General features: G+C 51.4%; 4 protein-coding genes across 4 annotated transcripts in view; 3 read left to right on the forward strand and 1 right to left on the reverse strand.

Annotated features, from left to right (window-relative positions):
• Positions 1-413: 413 nt before the first annotated feature.
• On the forward strand, positions 414-2,597 carry GUITHDRAFT_135547 (hypothetical protein; the record flags this gene model as incomplete). Its single annotated transcript, XM_005836762.1, has 8 exons — positions 414-583; positions 830-922; positions 1,088-1,208; positions 1,410-1,453; positions 1,505-1,652; positions 1,697-1,901; positions 2,236-2,284; positions 2,447-2,597. The coding sequence occupies 8 exons, from the start codon at positions 414-416 to the stop codon at positions 2,595-2,597; spliced, it is 981 nt and encodes a 326-aa protein (XP_005836819.1).
• Positions 2,598-3,255: 658 nt separating this feature from the next.
• GUITHDRAFT_151307 (hypothetical protein) lies at positions 3,256-5,644 on the reverse strand. The gene is made up of 18 exons (XM_005836763.1): positions 5,566-5,644; positions 5,473-5,521; positions 5,383-5,422; positions 5,306-5,333; positions 5,182-5,246; positions 5,076-5,134; positions 4,904-4,994; positions 4,809-4,848; positions 4,677-4,756; positions 4,577-4,624; positions 4,465-4,534; positions 4,212-4,256; positions 4,104-4,162; positions 3,996-4,048; positions 3,882-3,954; positions 3,580-3,688; positions 3,471-3,529; positions 3,256-3,420 (listed from the first exon to the last, which is right to left on the reverse strand). The coding sequence occupies exons 1-18, from the start codon at positions 5,605-5,607 to the stop codon at positions 3,390-3,392; spliced, it is 1,041 nt and encodes a 346-aa protein (XP_005836820.1). The 5' UTR covers positions 5,608-5,644; the 3' UTR covers positions 3,256-3,389.
• Positions 5,645-9,784: 4,140 nt separating this feature from the next.
• GUITHDRAFT_135549 (hypothetical protein) lies at positions 9,785-11,240 on the forward strand (the record flags this gene model as incomplete). Its single annotated transcript, XM_005836764.1, has 5 exons — positions 9,785-9,844; positions 10,105-10,860; positions 10,959-11,022; positions 11,070-11,131; positions 11,184-11,240. The coding sequence occupies 5 exons, from the start codon at positions 9,785-9,787 to the stop codon at positions 11,238-11,240; spliced, it is 999 nt and encodes a 332-aa protein (XP_005836821.1).
• A 2,702-nt stretch (positions 11,241-13,942) lies between these two features.
• Positions 13,943-14,101, forward strand: part of GUITHDRAFT_135550 (hypothetical protein) — a gene marked incomplete at both ends in the record, with an annotated part of 3,801 nt that continues 3,642 nt past the window's right edge. Inside the window, one exon of the mRNA XM_005836765.1 lies at positions 13,943-14,020. Within this exon, the coding sequence (XP_005836822.1) occupies positions 13,943-14,020 (78 nt within the window). The remainder of the gene's footprint in view (positions 14,021-14,101) is intronic.

Raw genomic sequence — 14,101 nt, forward strand, 5'->3', positions numbered from 1 at the left:
ACCCCCGGCCCGGGTCCCGGGCCCGTTGGGCCCAAATCAAAACTGATGCGGGCCTGTCCATGCGGTCGGGACAAAAGTTTTTTAGATGGCGATGCAGAGGAGGGAGGCTGACGAGGGAGGAGAAGGGAGCAGGAGAGGCAAGACGGTTGAGAAACGATGCGTAAACGCTCTCGAGAACATGAGCAAAACCCTGTAGAGCACTCACGCACTCATAGCTCACGTTGAGAATGGAAGATTCAGTTGTTTGCGTGTCTTTCTGGCATGCTAACATAGCCACCAAGATCTAGACCGAGACTGCGGCAAATTAGATGGGCGAGGAGCGCATGAGCTAGGATCCCTTCTGAAGCCAGTTCGATGAATCCTGTAACATTTCTTGCAGGCTCTCAGCCTGTGCAGTCTATAAGCATCTCTTCATGACTTCAAGAGTTGCCCTGTTGAATGTGGCGTTACTGTTTGCGCATGCCGGGCTGGCATCCAGTCGCCTCACCAAGATGGAGGAGATTCCTTTCCACAAGAACTTTCTGCTGTCAGAAAAAGTCTCAGAGAGCCAACTCGATAAGATGGGGATCGGAGGACTTATCGGGTGATCCCTTGAGTTGTATTGTTTGCGACTTTTTCATCCTTTCTTGTTCGCTCTCCCCGTGCCCTGCTTCTCGTCTACCGGAAACAAGAAGCAAGCATCTTTCTATTCTCTTCTGTCTTCTGTTCCCTGTGAATATTACCTGTTACCTCTTTGCTCTTTATGACCCTCCCTAATGCGTCACAACAAGACAAGTCATACTCCTTGTTACCTAGTTGGAATTTTCCTTCTCATCTGACGAGTCCGCAGACTTGGAGCTTCACTGGGAGTTCTCCATGTCCTGACTGGCCCTGATCACATGAGCGCAATCGTGACTTTGTCCGTTGGAGGACGTTTTAGAGCGTGAGTCTGGACTTAAGCTGTCTTGCATTTACCTTTGCAACCTGCTTTCTGTTTGTATCCCTCCAGTTCGATGAGATAGGACTCCTGTAACTATGTTGAGACACGCTCCTGTCTGTGTGCTCGGATGGAGGGTGCGGATACAGAACATGATTGCTCGACTGTCAGGGTTTGGATGGGAGCACAATGGGGGTTAGGACACTCAGCTGGACTCCTCATCATGTACGCTGTCTTTCGAGCCGTCGGGGGATCCATCGACCTTGACAAGACCGGGCACTTTGTAGATACTGTGAGTACTATCATACTGTCATCGTGTTTGTCTTTCTTGAGCTTGATGATCCTTTTCTTGATCCTTTTCTTATTGTTTGTCGTGTTCTTTGGGTTGTTTTTTTCTTATTCATTGCTTGCTTGTTCTTTTCTTATTCTCACACCATGGATTAAGTTGGTAGGGTTTGTGATGATAGCGCTCGGACTGTACGGATGTTATCAGGCAAACAAGATGCGAAAGAACATGCGGCAGCGGAGCGACGGACAGTGAGTTTGATTGGTTGAGATGTTGCATAGTGCCGGTTGATGGGGTTTCAGGAGTTTTTTCAGCTCCTCTGATGAGCTGCTAGAGAAGGAAGTACGGAGAGACGAAGAGGATGAGGGGTTGGCGTCTTGGCAGAGCGAGAGCCGAGAGGACTCGTGTAAAGTGGAAGTCCGCGAGGATGAACGGCAAGGCAATCATCATGTAAGTTGCTGTATTTGTATGATGCACTCCTGATGTGTGAACAGTCTAGAGATCCTGCGAAATCGCCACGTGACGTGGAGATGAGTTCAGAGGTTGTAACTGGATCGTCTGTTGAGATGAAGCCAGAGATTGTAATGGACCACCTTGTACTCATCTTCGACAGAGAATTTGTAATGCTTGCTGCAACACAGACCAGGGAGCAGGCAAAGCACGACGTTGAAAGGATTGACAATGAAGACACTAAGAGATGTTCTGATGAGACCAGCCTTGAATCCACAAGACAGAGATCCTTTGGAGAATTCCTACTACACACTTGGCGTCTCCATTCTCGTCGGTACTCTCCTCTTGTGCCGCCTCCACAGCCTCCTGCTCACCCGTCTCAGCATCGTTGCTCTTTTTGTTGGCATCTTACACGGACTTGCGGGTATGCGCCTTTTGTATTCATTTGTCCGTCTTACCTGTCTTCCTCTTTCCCCCTTCTCTCCTTCTTTCCCGTCCTCCTTTCCTCCCTCCTTTCTTCCCTCCTTCACTTTCTCCTCCATGTTCTCCTTGCCCCCCTCCTCGCCTTTCCCTGCTTCTCCAGGCCCTGGCGGCATCCTTGGAGTTCTGCCAGCCATCGCTCTCAAGGACAGGTGCTCCCGCTTGCTCCCGCTCGCTCTTGTCCATGGGTCCGGTCTTAAAGTTGCATTTGGACTTCTTTCCTCCTTAGCTACTCAACCTCCTCCTGCCTTGAGCGCTCTTCCCTTCCCTTCCCTGCTCCTGCATGCTCCTTGCTCTCCCTCACTCTCTCGCAGTCTGCGCTCTGGCTGCTACCTCGGATCTTTCTGCGTGTGCAGCATCTTAAGTCTGGTTGCTTGCCCTGCCTCCATCTCCTCACCCTCCAGCAGTCATGGGAGTGTTTGCGGCTTTCTGGGGAGAAATCACAGCCCGAGCGAGCTCCACTGAGAAGTGAGGAGAGAGGAGGCTGCTGGGGGAGAGCAGAAGGGGAAAGAAGACAGGAATGGCGAGATGGGGAGGGGAAGAGTGGGGAGGACAAGAGAGCTCAATCGTAGCAGGAGGATGGGAGGTGCTGAGGAGGGAGGAGAAAACGAGGGCGAGACGTTTCTATGGGATGGGATGATATGAAGGCACCTGCGCCTGACTGCTTGTCTCCTTCCCAGCGCCAAGTTTGCCATGGTCTTATTCTCTTCTGCGCTTGCTTTATGCGTTGGAATCATGTGGCTGGTGAGATGACTCTACCACAAAAACTCCTCCTCCTCCTCCTCCTCCTCTTCCACTCCTCCTCCTCCTCCCTCCCCTCTTGCTCTTGCTCCTCCTCCTCCTCCTCTTCCTTGTCCCCGGCCTTTGATCACCTCTCGCTTCTGCACATGAATTGCTTCACACCCGAAAGCAGCTACTCTGCAGCTCCTTGAGAGCTTCCAGACTCCATGTTGACCCTCTACCTCAATCTGCTCGATCGCCTCTCTGTTGAAACTCTTGATGTTCTTCAGATTCTGCTCTTCACTGGCACGATGGACCAAGTGTTTCCGTGAGGCGTTTGTTTCCGCTTGGGTCTTTGTGTTTCACGTTTTCCTTGTGCTTGACTGAATCAGTCGCAAACATTCTCATGATTCTTTTCTTCATTCAATCCAAACATGTTATTCTTACAAGGCTGCACAAATCGTTATACGATCTTTCACAAAGTAAAGTGGCATGAGTGCAAATAGATCTGGTGGCAGACTTTCAAATGTGATTGCTTCATAGATTGACACGGAAGACATGATAATGTCTGTAGCAATGTGTGATTTGAATTTCAAAAAAGAGAATGATAGTTCATACCTCAACAGGTCTTGTGCAACAAACAAGGCGTACAACACAAGCATGATGTATCCCATTCCCTTTCATTCCTTGTCATCATCTTGGCAGCACAAGGTCATCATCAACTCACCTTTGTCATCTTCCAGTCGCACCACAAGATGGTAACAACCACCAAAAACACCATAGCAAAGAGAATCAGAAGAGACAGAAACAGAGTCCCGTCTGATGAGAGTGGTATCCTGCATACAGCTGTCAGAATCGAGAATGATCAATTCTAACTTGTTTCTGATGTGGTCCGTTTGTGAATATCATCACCATCACCACAACTGTCATCATCAACATCGTCACACTTCAAACAAACAATCAATCATCATAATCAACAGCAACAGCATCAGCAAGTTGCATCATCACCATCGCAACATGGAGCATTACCCTTGTCCGAATGCGATGCAACCAAGAAGCCAAGGGAAGGGCAGGCCCATGGCGACATCGAAGATGTTACTACCTGCACTCCTGTCACTCCCAGCACCTTCCCCAACTGGTCACCTATGGAGCTCGAGACTGCCATGTCGCCATGCCCTTGCTTCGCTACGATCACACTGCAGCCGATGCTCTCAGTGTCTGTCCGTCAGCCTACAAGTTTCAACTTTCAACCTTGTTATCAAGTCCGGTACGCTCGTTCCCGCCGCTAGAAACGTCAAACCCATCACGGCCTGTCAGTCAATTTCATCAGTTGACAGGCTGGGAAGTGAGTTGAAGGACCTGAGGGATTCCAATGAAGTCCCCGATGACAACAGCCCACCAAACCTGAGAGAGAAGAGGCAGGAGTTAGAGGGAGCAAGGTTGTTCGACAAAAGAAGAAAAAGAACAAAAGAGAGGAGAAGAGAGGAGAGGAGAGGAGAGGAGAGGAGAGGAGAGGAGAGGAGAGGAGAGGAGAGGAGAGGGGAGGGGAGGGGAGGGGAGGGGAGGGGAGGGGAGGAGAGGGGAGGCGAGGAGAGGCGAGGAGAGGGCTCACCATGAAATAGGCATAGATAGCTATCCACACTATTGACATAAGGAACGTAAAGTAGAAATACTTTTCCCACCTGTAACACATCAGAAGAGACAAGTCAAGCGGGTGTATGAACCCATTCTTCCATCGAACGTCAGGAATGGTGAAGTAGAGAAAAACGTTGCTGTCAAGTTAGAGTTACTTGATGGTGCACGGGTTGCAACAAGAGAACTGACATCGGAAACAGAACCAGATAAATAACACGACCATAGAGGTCTGGAGGAAACTGCAGGGAAGCTCCTTCCGACTCTTCTTCCTGACAAGTTGCAAGTAAGAGCTCGTCGACGTCGCTGTCATCGTCATCATACCTCTTCACCCTCTTTGTCGCTGCCTTGCGTTCCACGCGGTCTGCAGAAGAGATTTTATAAGCGAATGAAACTGGAGAAGGAAGCTCTGCAAGCACCGGAGCTCGTTGTGCTTCTTGTACCACTGAAAGAAGTCGTCGAAGCTGATCTTTCCACCCTTTGCCAAGTCGGACGTAAAAGGAGAGATATCTGAGCAACATGTCAACTGATGACGAGGTGTTGTTCTATTAGACTGCATACACACGCAAAGAAGTTTTCGAGTTGTCTTACTTGCTAACTTCTTTGTTGCGTTTGCATCAGACGACACGAATGAAAGAAACTTGTTATAGCTGTTCTCATCGTCAACACATGTTTATGAAGGGAGATCTGTTCAGACCCGTCTTGGTCAAGCTCGCCATCGTCTGCAATGTTGAGCTTTTTGAACAAAGAGTGCAGCTCAGCCTGCAGATAGTTGAGATAAGTATCCGTCATTGATGCGAACATTACAAAACAAATCTCACCTTGATCTTGACTTCTCCTGCGTTGTACCTGTATGCAAACATCCGTCAAACTGCAACTCCAAGCTGTCTGCCAGCACCAGTCTTGGAAGTCTTGAAACGTTATCAAGCCTTCAGAATCTTCTCGCGCATTCTTCTCAGGCTTCATCATACAGGTGTAATGAACTCACTTGTCTTGTTGGCCTCTGCTGACTGAATGTCTGAAATCGCAGTATTCACCTGCAACACGTTTGAATCATAGTTGCAGTTTGGACTTCCATCACCTCCTCGCTCGAAGGCTCCTTTTGCAACAGCCTTGTCATCATGGCCTTAAGGTCACTTTCACCGATGAACCCATCTTTGTCGAAATCGAACTGAGCTCATCGTCATGGTCATTGCACAAACTCTCCATCCTCCTACATCATCAAAAGTCTCCCTCACACCTCCTGCAACTCCCGAGACCGCCCGTATTTGCAACCTTCAAGATGGTATCAGCTCGAATACAGACAGGAGAAATGTTCGCACTCTTCAACGGGATGCTTGTTGCTGGTGAGGAACTTGACGAGTCCCATGTGGAAGATAACGGTCGCGTCCTCTTCCTCAGGCTGCTCGTCGCTAGTTCCAGCTTCTAGATCTGTTGTCGCAAACGTCGGTACTGCTACCAACAACCCAACGCTCAATGTAACCTTGTGACTCTGGGCTGATCTATACAGAGCAAGTCAGCACCTGATTGCCCAAATAACGTTCTACCTTGCGGAGTTTCTTCACCCAGTTTTGCAGAGGCGTGTTGTACTTGAATCCGATGAGTCAGAGGCTTCAAGTTGCATCTCAATCGGTTCACCAAACCTTCATGACGAGGACATATCCTGCATACAGCAGGAGCATTATAAGAGCCTGTATTGACTCAGTCAGAAAACTCAGATGGTAAGCCGGGTCAATGACCTCCCACCAATGGATTCGCTTGTCATCGGAACCATACTGTCATTCACCATCAAACTCGCGCTGAAACAACAGGCAATGGATGACCTGATAGAAGAGAGCTAGAACCAGCAGCGTGAGGCAGTAGTAGGACGAGTCTCTGATCAGAGGCCAGGAGGTAAGCTGCAGAGCAGTCTGCAACGCGTTCATGTCATCCTGCTGTCGGTCTAGGAGCAGGAGACTTGCCTTGGAAACCAGAGCGCATGCTGCAATAACGAAGAGGACGTTGAAGACAGCAGAGCCTACGATGGTACTGCAGGAGACGCTCACCAAGCTCAAGAGCATGCTTCACCAGCTCCCCACCTGAATCCAACCTCTGTCTTGGTGATGAACACTCCTATCAACGAGGTGAAGAACTCAGGCGCGGACCCGCCAGCAGCCATCAAAGTCGCTCCTGTTCGCCCCTGTCAGCCGCTGCAACAGGTTCAGGTCTTGAGCGCTCACCTGCAACATCGTTGGAGATCTGATACTTTTCTGTGATGACTTCAAGCGCCGGCACAAAGTAATCATCGCAAACGATCGCCAGAGCAACGAACATGTACAGCACGCCTATGATGTACAACACCACCCCTCCCCCGAACCCGTTCAGCCCCATCTTCGGGTAAGACGCCATGTCAGAGCAATGCGCTTTGAATGAACACAGGTCCCCCATACTCCCGCAGGACACGGCATCCTTGTGCCAGTATTGCAAGCATTCCAGGTATGGGGACCCTGTCAGGCTATCGCTTCCGATGCAGACAGCTCTCCATGCTGCAAGATCCGCGAACATTGGGACTGCGGAGCAGTTGTTTATGTTTCTTCTCGAAGAACGAGAGACAACATTACTCTCTGTGGGGTTGTGTATTGGAAACAGGATATGTCCGGCAAACGCCCCAAGAATGCACACCAAAACGGCAAAGCAGAAGAACTGTTTGATCACTTTGCTTCCTTCCTTCCGGGCCTTTGAGCAGATGCTACGGTACTCTGACCTTCGGCAAGCTCGCAGCATGGCACACACTCAATCAGCTTACTTGAACTCTCAAAGATTATTCGCGCTAGTTCTCCATATTGTTCCTCCTGTACCTCCTTGTCTGACAAGCCTCCCCCATTTCCTTCCCCTGATCGGGCCTCATCAGTACCCACCCCCCTCCTTGGACCCTACCCTCTGAGGAAATATCCAATCGAACTTACAACCCCACTACCCTACCCCACTATTTCCAATGTTCCCCCACCCTTCTCTTCTCCTCCAAACTTCCCCAGTTCGGCCCTGTAAAAAGGAAATTCAAGGTCTGGTACCCACCCTTTCCACCAGTGAAACTACCCTACCCTCAATAGATTGTGCCTCCAGTAGAAACCACCCCTCCATAGTAAAATGTTTCCCCCCATACCATTGACCACTGGTGGACATGAGCTCAACATCCTTACCGTCAGACCGTCGGGGCAAGACCCTCCCCCTTTGCACTTAGTCCTCTTCTTAATAAATCCACTACCTTGAGCATTTTAGTGAAGTTGACACCATGACCTTCACCTTCTTTTGGAAACTTTCGGTTGAGATAGCGCATCAACCTCGAACCGCCGCCGCGCAGCGACCGACCGTCGGCGGGCGCCGCCGCAAGGTCCGCCAGGCGCAACTCAGTGCCTCCGGGGCCCGGTGACCGTGCCGGGCCGGTGATTCAATGTCACAGGCTGATCGGACCGGCACTAACTCCGCCCGGTCAACGGAAGTTATGATCAACGTCACCGTCTGCTGGCAGCGGCACTCCGGGCGGCCGCTCGGCCCTGCCAGCCCCCCGCAGCCGGTCAGTCGCGGCCGGGCCTGGCAGCCGTACCGTACCGACGGTTTAACGGTCAAGTTCGTGTGCCTGGCAGTCACGGGGGCCCTGACCGGGCCGGGGCCGTCCGACTCCTCGCCGCGCCCGGCCGCCGCCGGTAGCCTCAGGCCGCGCCACTGGGCCGCCTGACTCGGTCCGTCGGACACTGGTCACAGTAGTAAGTCGCCGGGAGCCTGGACTCCACTGAGAGGACTCCGTCACACGGTGGCCTGCCAGTACTAGTTGTTGTGACTAGTAACTTAGTGACTTGCGGCAGCCGGCCGGGCGGCGCTGAGCGCTGCTGAGCGCCTCACCGTGACAGAGTCACTGAGAGTCACCGGGCCGCCCGGCCGGGCCCAGGCCGGCCCCGGCGGCGCAGTCCGACGGCGCGGCGGGCGCCGGCCGCGCAACCCGGATGCCCTCACATGATAAAGTATCACTTTCCTGGTCCGGGTTGCGTGGTCATGAGGGGTCACTACACTATTAAGGCCCAGCGACTCGGTTTTCAATTGTGAAAGCTAGTGTGACTGGTGAGTACCGCTGCCGATGACACTGAGTCTGAAAGCTACTAGTATGATCCGAAGTGAGTTGGCCGTTGGGTTTCTGGGGGCATCGTTGTACTCTTCTACAAGAAGTTTCAAGTACAGAAGGTCTGCAACAATGTCCTTGGTCCGATCCCCTAACTTATCTGCCTCGAATGACTCCTGCCAACCTGAAATCGGCTGTCAGAGTAGGGCAAGTTGCAACAAATGTTATACTTGTTGAAGACGTTCGACGAAGTCTGCTGTGCAACCTCAGGCTCTGCTGCTAGAAGTTTCATCAGCATCGTGAAGCGACAAGCTCACGGCTACTCTACCAGCAGCTTCTCCGTACCAGTGCTGCCTAGTGAACTCACTGTTTCAGCAAAAGCTCGTTCAGCATCGAGCAACGTTAGCATCGCGCAATAGCTACTTCGCATGTCTTGTTTGAAGGTACATCTGAGCTGCTGCCTCGACATCTGCATCTCTCGCAGACAACACCTATCTTGAATCAGAACGCCAGTGAGCTAAAACCTAAAGATGCCTGGTCTTTTCCTCCGTAATTATGAAGGATGATATAATACGTGTCTTGGAGGGGAGGAAAACTGTTTGGAGCCATGAGAGAACTAATGGAAGGAACACATTCATACATTTCTCCCATGACTATTCTCACTGGCGGATATTTGTGCATCGCATATGACCTGTATGTGAGTGCAAATCAATCGGAGGGTCGGGCATGAGTCGACACGTACCCGCCTCCCAGCACCACCACATCGCCCACGAGACCAGCTACGAAGGTCCACTTCATACGCGTGAACCATACGCCTAGATCTCGTTCTCAGGGACAGGAGGACGCGGGCAGTGATCACAATGTCACCTGCTGTTGAACCGAGATATTTTGAGACGAATGCTGACATTTTCACTGCATAGGGGGCGTCAGAGCTCGAACCTGTCCCTAGATCTCTCATGACATATTTTGAATACAGATGTCTCGCACTGCGACTGCCGTCCATCTCTTCTCTGCCCTCCTCCCTGAACTTTCTTCGCTCCACCTCCCTCGGCCCTGCCCTCGGCCCCCCATCGCGAAAGGATCCGCCAGTATCCGGTAGGAAGTATCCGCAGGTATCCGTGAGTATCCGTCACTGCAAACTCTCATCGTTCAAATTTGAACTCTTCAAGTTTCAAAGTTTCGAAGTTTCTTGTTTAAGACAGCGCGCATGCTGGACAAGGAGGAGAAACCGATCATGGCGTTCGGTGTGATCGCGGACATCCAGTATGTGAGTGAAGCATGCGATGAGGGAGACAAAACCGTGCGGGAGTGATGCTGGCGGCTGAGACTGCAGCGAAGTAGGAGAGGACATTTGCAGGATGAGATGGTGTAGCAGACGAAGGAGGGAGCAAATGAGTTCGTGTTGTGTTTGTGAAACCCCGGCAATGTAGGGATGCCTGCATGCGTAGACAGGTGGGTTCGCAGAAGACTAGTTGAAAGAGAGCTGATGCTGCTCACCAAATTCCTGATCCTGTCGTTCCTCTTCAGGCCGATGCTGAGGACGGCACAAACTTCGACAAATCTGCTGTCAGACGTTATCGAAACAGCCTCAGGGTATTAGATGGAGCCGTGGCGGACTGGAACGCCGAGAAGCATTCTCTTGATGTCATAGTTCAGCTAGGTGACATCATTGACGGTATGAACTGGAAGTTGCAGAGCTCCACCAAGGCTCTCGATGACGTCATGCAGCATTTCTCAAAGCTGCAGTGCGATAAGGTCATTCACGTGATAGGGAATCACGAGCTGTACAACTTCGACCGAGGGACTCTGAGAGATCGCCTACTGAAGCCATGGAGACAGAGCCATGACTACTTCTCGGTCTCACCCGTCCCAGGGATCAAGTTGGTGGTGATTGATTCATATGATGTGTCCACCATAGGAGCAACTTCAGAGGAGTATCACTCTCTCGCACTTGAGATACTCAAGGCAAATAATCCTAATGACACCAGCAAGAACGGGGACTGGAAGCATGGCCTAGAGGGAGTGGAAAAGCGATTTGTCCCGTACAACGGGGGTGTAGGAAACGAGCTCAAGTTGAAATGGTTGGAGCAAGAGCTGGCAGAGGCTGAGGAGGCTGGCCAAGTTGTGATCATTCTCTCGCACATCTCAGTCCATCCTGAATCGTGCTCTCAATCTTGCCTGGTCTGGAACTATCAAGATCTCCTGCAGATGTTTCAGTCCTCAAGCTGTGTTGTTGCTGTGTTCTCAGGTCATGATCACAAGGGAGGGTACGCCGTTGACGAGGTGAGAGAGTGTGTAAGAAAGCCGCATCTTCAGATCTCATTCTCACATGTTATCCTCACATGTCATCGTCACATCTCATCCTCACGCTTCTACTGCAGTATGGAATCCACCATGTCACAGTACAGTCTCCTTTAGAGTGTCTCCCGGAGTCAAGCGCTTATGGTACATCTTGTGCAAACTCTTCGTTGCTGTTGACACGATGGTGACAGGAACAGTTCACGTGTATCAGGACCGACTGCGCCTTCAAGGTCGTGGGGACGTGCCTTCTCGGGTACACCATGTTGCAAAAGAGCGAACAAGCGCCTCACTTGAGCATTTAACAGGAAATGTGGTTTCGGTCGAGTAAGACTCACCAGCACGGGAAGGATGCGAAACATTGAGAGTCGTGTAAAACTAAACCAGGTTGTGGATCCAGCGGGCGAGTTGGCGCAAACATATAAGGAAGATGCGAAATGAGATGTATTTTGTAGTATTTTGTAGTATTTCATGTTTGGTTTTTGCGATTGAAGACCTCAGTACAAGAAAACACGCAAACCAGAGCTCTTCCGTTGACAGATTGACACAAAGTTGGAATGAACCTGTCACTTTATCATGGTTGAGGGTCACAGACGTCTACAGCGGAATCAACTTGATCAATCAATGGCTCAGTGTGAAGATATGTAGCACAGGCAAGCACATTCATCAGCGATCTGCTGGTTGCTCCCTCTAACACAAGTAGGGTTCAGGGTTTAGGAGACTGTTCGATTGTTCTAATGCTGCCACACAATGAATGGCTTGGCCCCGCCTTCGATAGCTGTGAGCAAACATTGATTGGTATCACATGGGAGTAAAGAAAGATGTTATAACGTACGCAGAGACATCACGGTAGAAGAGCTATTGATTGCATGGATATGTTTATTTAAGGAAATATATTACAATGTTGTACAAGACCTCCATTGCCCCTGACTAGCCCAGACGCCTCCCTTGCCGTCATCGATCCTCGCACTCAGACTCGCCCGCGAAACGTCTTGATCCAGCGCTCGACCTGTTGGAGGCCTTGGCTCGTGCTGCGACGAGAGCTCTCATCACCATCTCTCCGGCTGCTGCTCTGCCGCCCTCAGGGCGGGGGGTCACTTGCGGGGCAGGATCGAGACGGCGGGAGCTTCGGGCAGGGATCGAGGAAGGAGGGGAGGACCAAGAAGGCTGGGAGGCGACTCTGATGGAACGAGGAGGAGGAGGAAGGTGCATGTTCGTGTTACAACATTCAGGTGGGTGGATTGATATAATGGGGAAAGGGTTCCCCTTTACTACACGGTCGGAGTACCGGGAGTTAAAACTTCGGCGGTCAGCAGCTGCTGGGCACAGCCACGGCTGTACCGAGCACCCCTTTTATGTCAGTGAAACCACCCGGTGCCGCTCGTTATTGACTCAGTGACAAGAGGCAAAATGCACGGACACCAGCAGTCACGTTTTCACTGCACGCCTCAATATCTGAAAGATTCGTATCCGAACTTACTCCCCCAGTCACCTGCAGGAACTCCGGAACGTTGTGGTTAACTCAGACCGATGACATGCACGGACTCTGCCGGTCACGGAATAAGTTAAGTGCTGTGGTAAACACCGCCTGACCTCGACGCTTTACCCAGTCCACTGCTCTCACTGCAACAATATCACGCAAGCTCTGAGCTCAGGATGCCACACACCCTGTATTCCCCTGCTCCTGCTCCTGCTCCTGACCATGGCCCTCATCATCCTCCTCCTCCTCCTCGTTCCATCAGAGTCGCCTCCCAGCCTTCTTGGTCCTCCCCTCCTTCCTCGATCCCTGCCCGAAGCTCCCGCCGTCTCGATCCTGCCCCGCAAGTGACCCCCCGCCCTGAGGGCGGCAGAGCAGCAGCTGGAGAGATGGTGATGAGAGCTCTCGTCGCAGCACGAGCCAAGGCCTCCAACAGGTCGAGCGCTGGATCAAGACGTTTCGCGGGCGAGTCTGAGTGCGAGGATCGATGACGGCAAGGGAGGCGTCTGGGCTAGTCAGGGGCCGCGAAGAGGGAGAGAGGAGGAAGGAGGGATGCAAGCTGATATCACCACAAGCTTGTGTGAGAGGGAGGAGAGGACAATAATCTCGTTGTGTTTTTAATCTTTGTATTTTTACATGAATTCTGAATGAAGCAATATCTGTTTTGAAAGTGAGTGACATGTGTCGTGAGGAGACTTTGAACTTGATCAGCATCTCTCATTGAGATGCCAGCCAAGGTGGCTGAAGTGTTTTTGTCGTGAGGGGATACACAGATCTTCATTTGACTCCAGTAAGATGCTTGTTTTATGAAAACAGAACAAGCAATGCTGATAGCTTTACTGGCGAGTAATCAACATTTCATCCATGCACTGGCACCTCAAAGGAGCCTGAAAGTCTCACTTTATTTTCCGATTTCAACGCTGTGATGTTGTAAGATTCCACAGTGACTGTCACCGGGTATGCTGACTGTATTTTCCGAGGAAGCTTCCACGACGCTCAGCTCAGCTGTCACTTAAGAGTCATATGCCGCAGTGCTGCAAGTCCGACAGTGATCGTCGTCAGATTATCAGACCACTGTCAACCACAAAGAGCATGAGTCACGTCTAGCTGGTCTCACCGCCGGGGTCTCCGCATGTCCTCTGAGGCAGGCTTGTAGTTGAAAATGTCGACTAAGGAAATGCACTCGGTCAAAGGGCTGTGAGGGTAGGGAGGGGACAGGGACGAGGAGAGGGTGGAGGAGGAGGAGGAGGAGGAGGAGGAGGAGGAGGAGGAGGAGGAGGAGGAGGAGGAGGAGGAGGAGGAGGAGGACGAAGACGAGTACGAAGACGAAGACGAGGAGGAGCAGTAGGACGAGGAGGAGGAGGAGTAGGACAGGGAGGAGGAGTAGGACGAGGGCGAGGAGGAGGAGATGATCTAAGTATGAACACTGGAGGAAACTGTAGCAGTCGAATATTTATCGCAGTGTGAGGAAGTGATATTGACCTGAACCTGTCAGCGTTGGTTGGGTAGACAAGACAGAAGAAGCAAGGACGCATCTGACAGCACTCACGGAGTCTGATCTGAGAGAAGTTTCCACATGTAGGTTGGGAGATGCAGAGGTCAAAGTCAGTTGGCCTTATCCTCAACCTTTCGGCCTTCCGCCTCCTATGTAGCCTTGTCAATGCCAACGTAAGTGATTCCTACCATCATCCCCCTGATCATGTGGACCCTCTCTTCCTCTCCTTCCTCCCCTCCCTCCCCTCCCCTCCT

This window comes from Guillardia theta (genome assembly GCF_000315625.1).
Source record: "Guillardia theta CCMP2712 unplaced genomic scaffold GUITHscaffold_16, whole genome shotgun sequence".
NCBI lineage: Eukaryota > Cryptophyceae > Pyrenomonadales > Geminigeraceae > Guillardia > Guillardia theta.

What these genes read in the sequence shown, in the direction of transcription:
- GUITHDRAFT_151307 (XM_005836763.1), bottom strand. Translation starts at nt 5,607, where the DNA reads ATGATGACAAGGCTGTTGCAAAAGGAGCCTTCGAGCGAGGAG. An exon ending in TTTCAAGACTTCCAAGACTG is followed by an intron (nt 5,334 to 5,382) that starts GTGCTGGCAGAC and finishes GTTTGCATACAG; the next exon opens with GTACAACGCAGGAGAAGTCA. An exon ending in CGCAACAAAGAAGTTAGCAA is followed by an intron (nt 4,995 to 5,075) that starts GTAAGACAACTC and finishes CATGTTGCTCAG; the next exon opens with ATATCTCTCCTTTTACGTCC.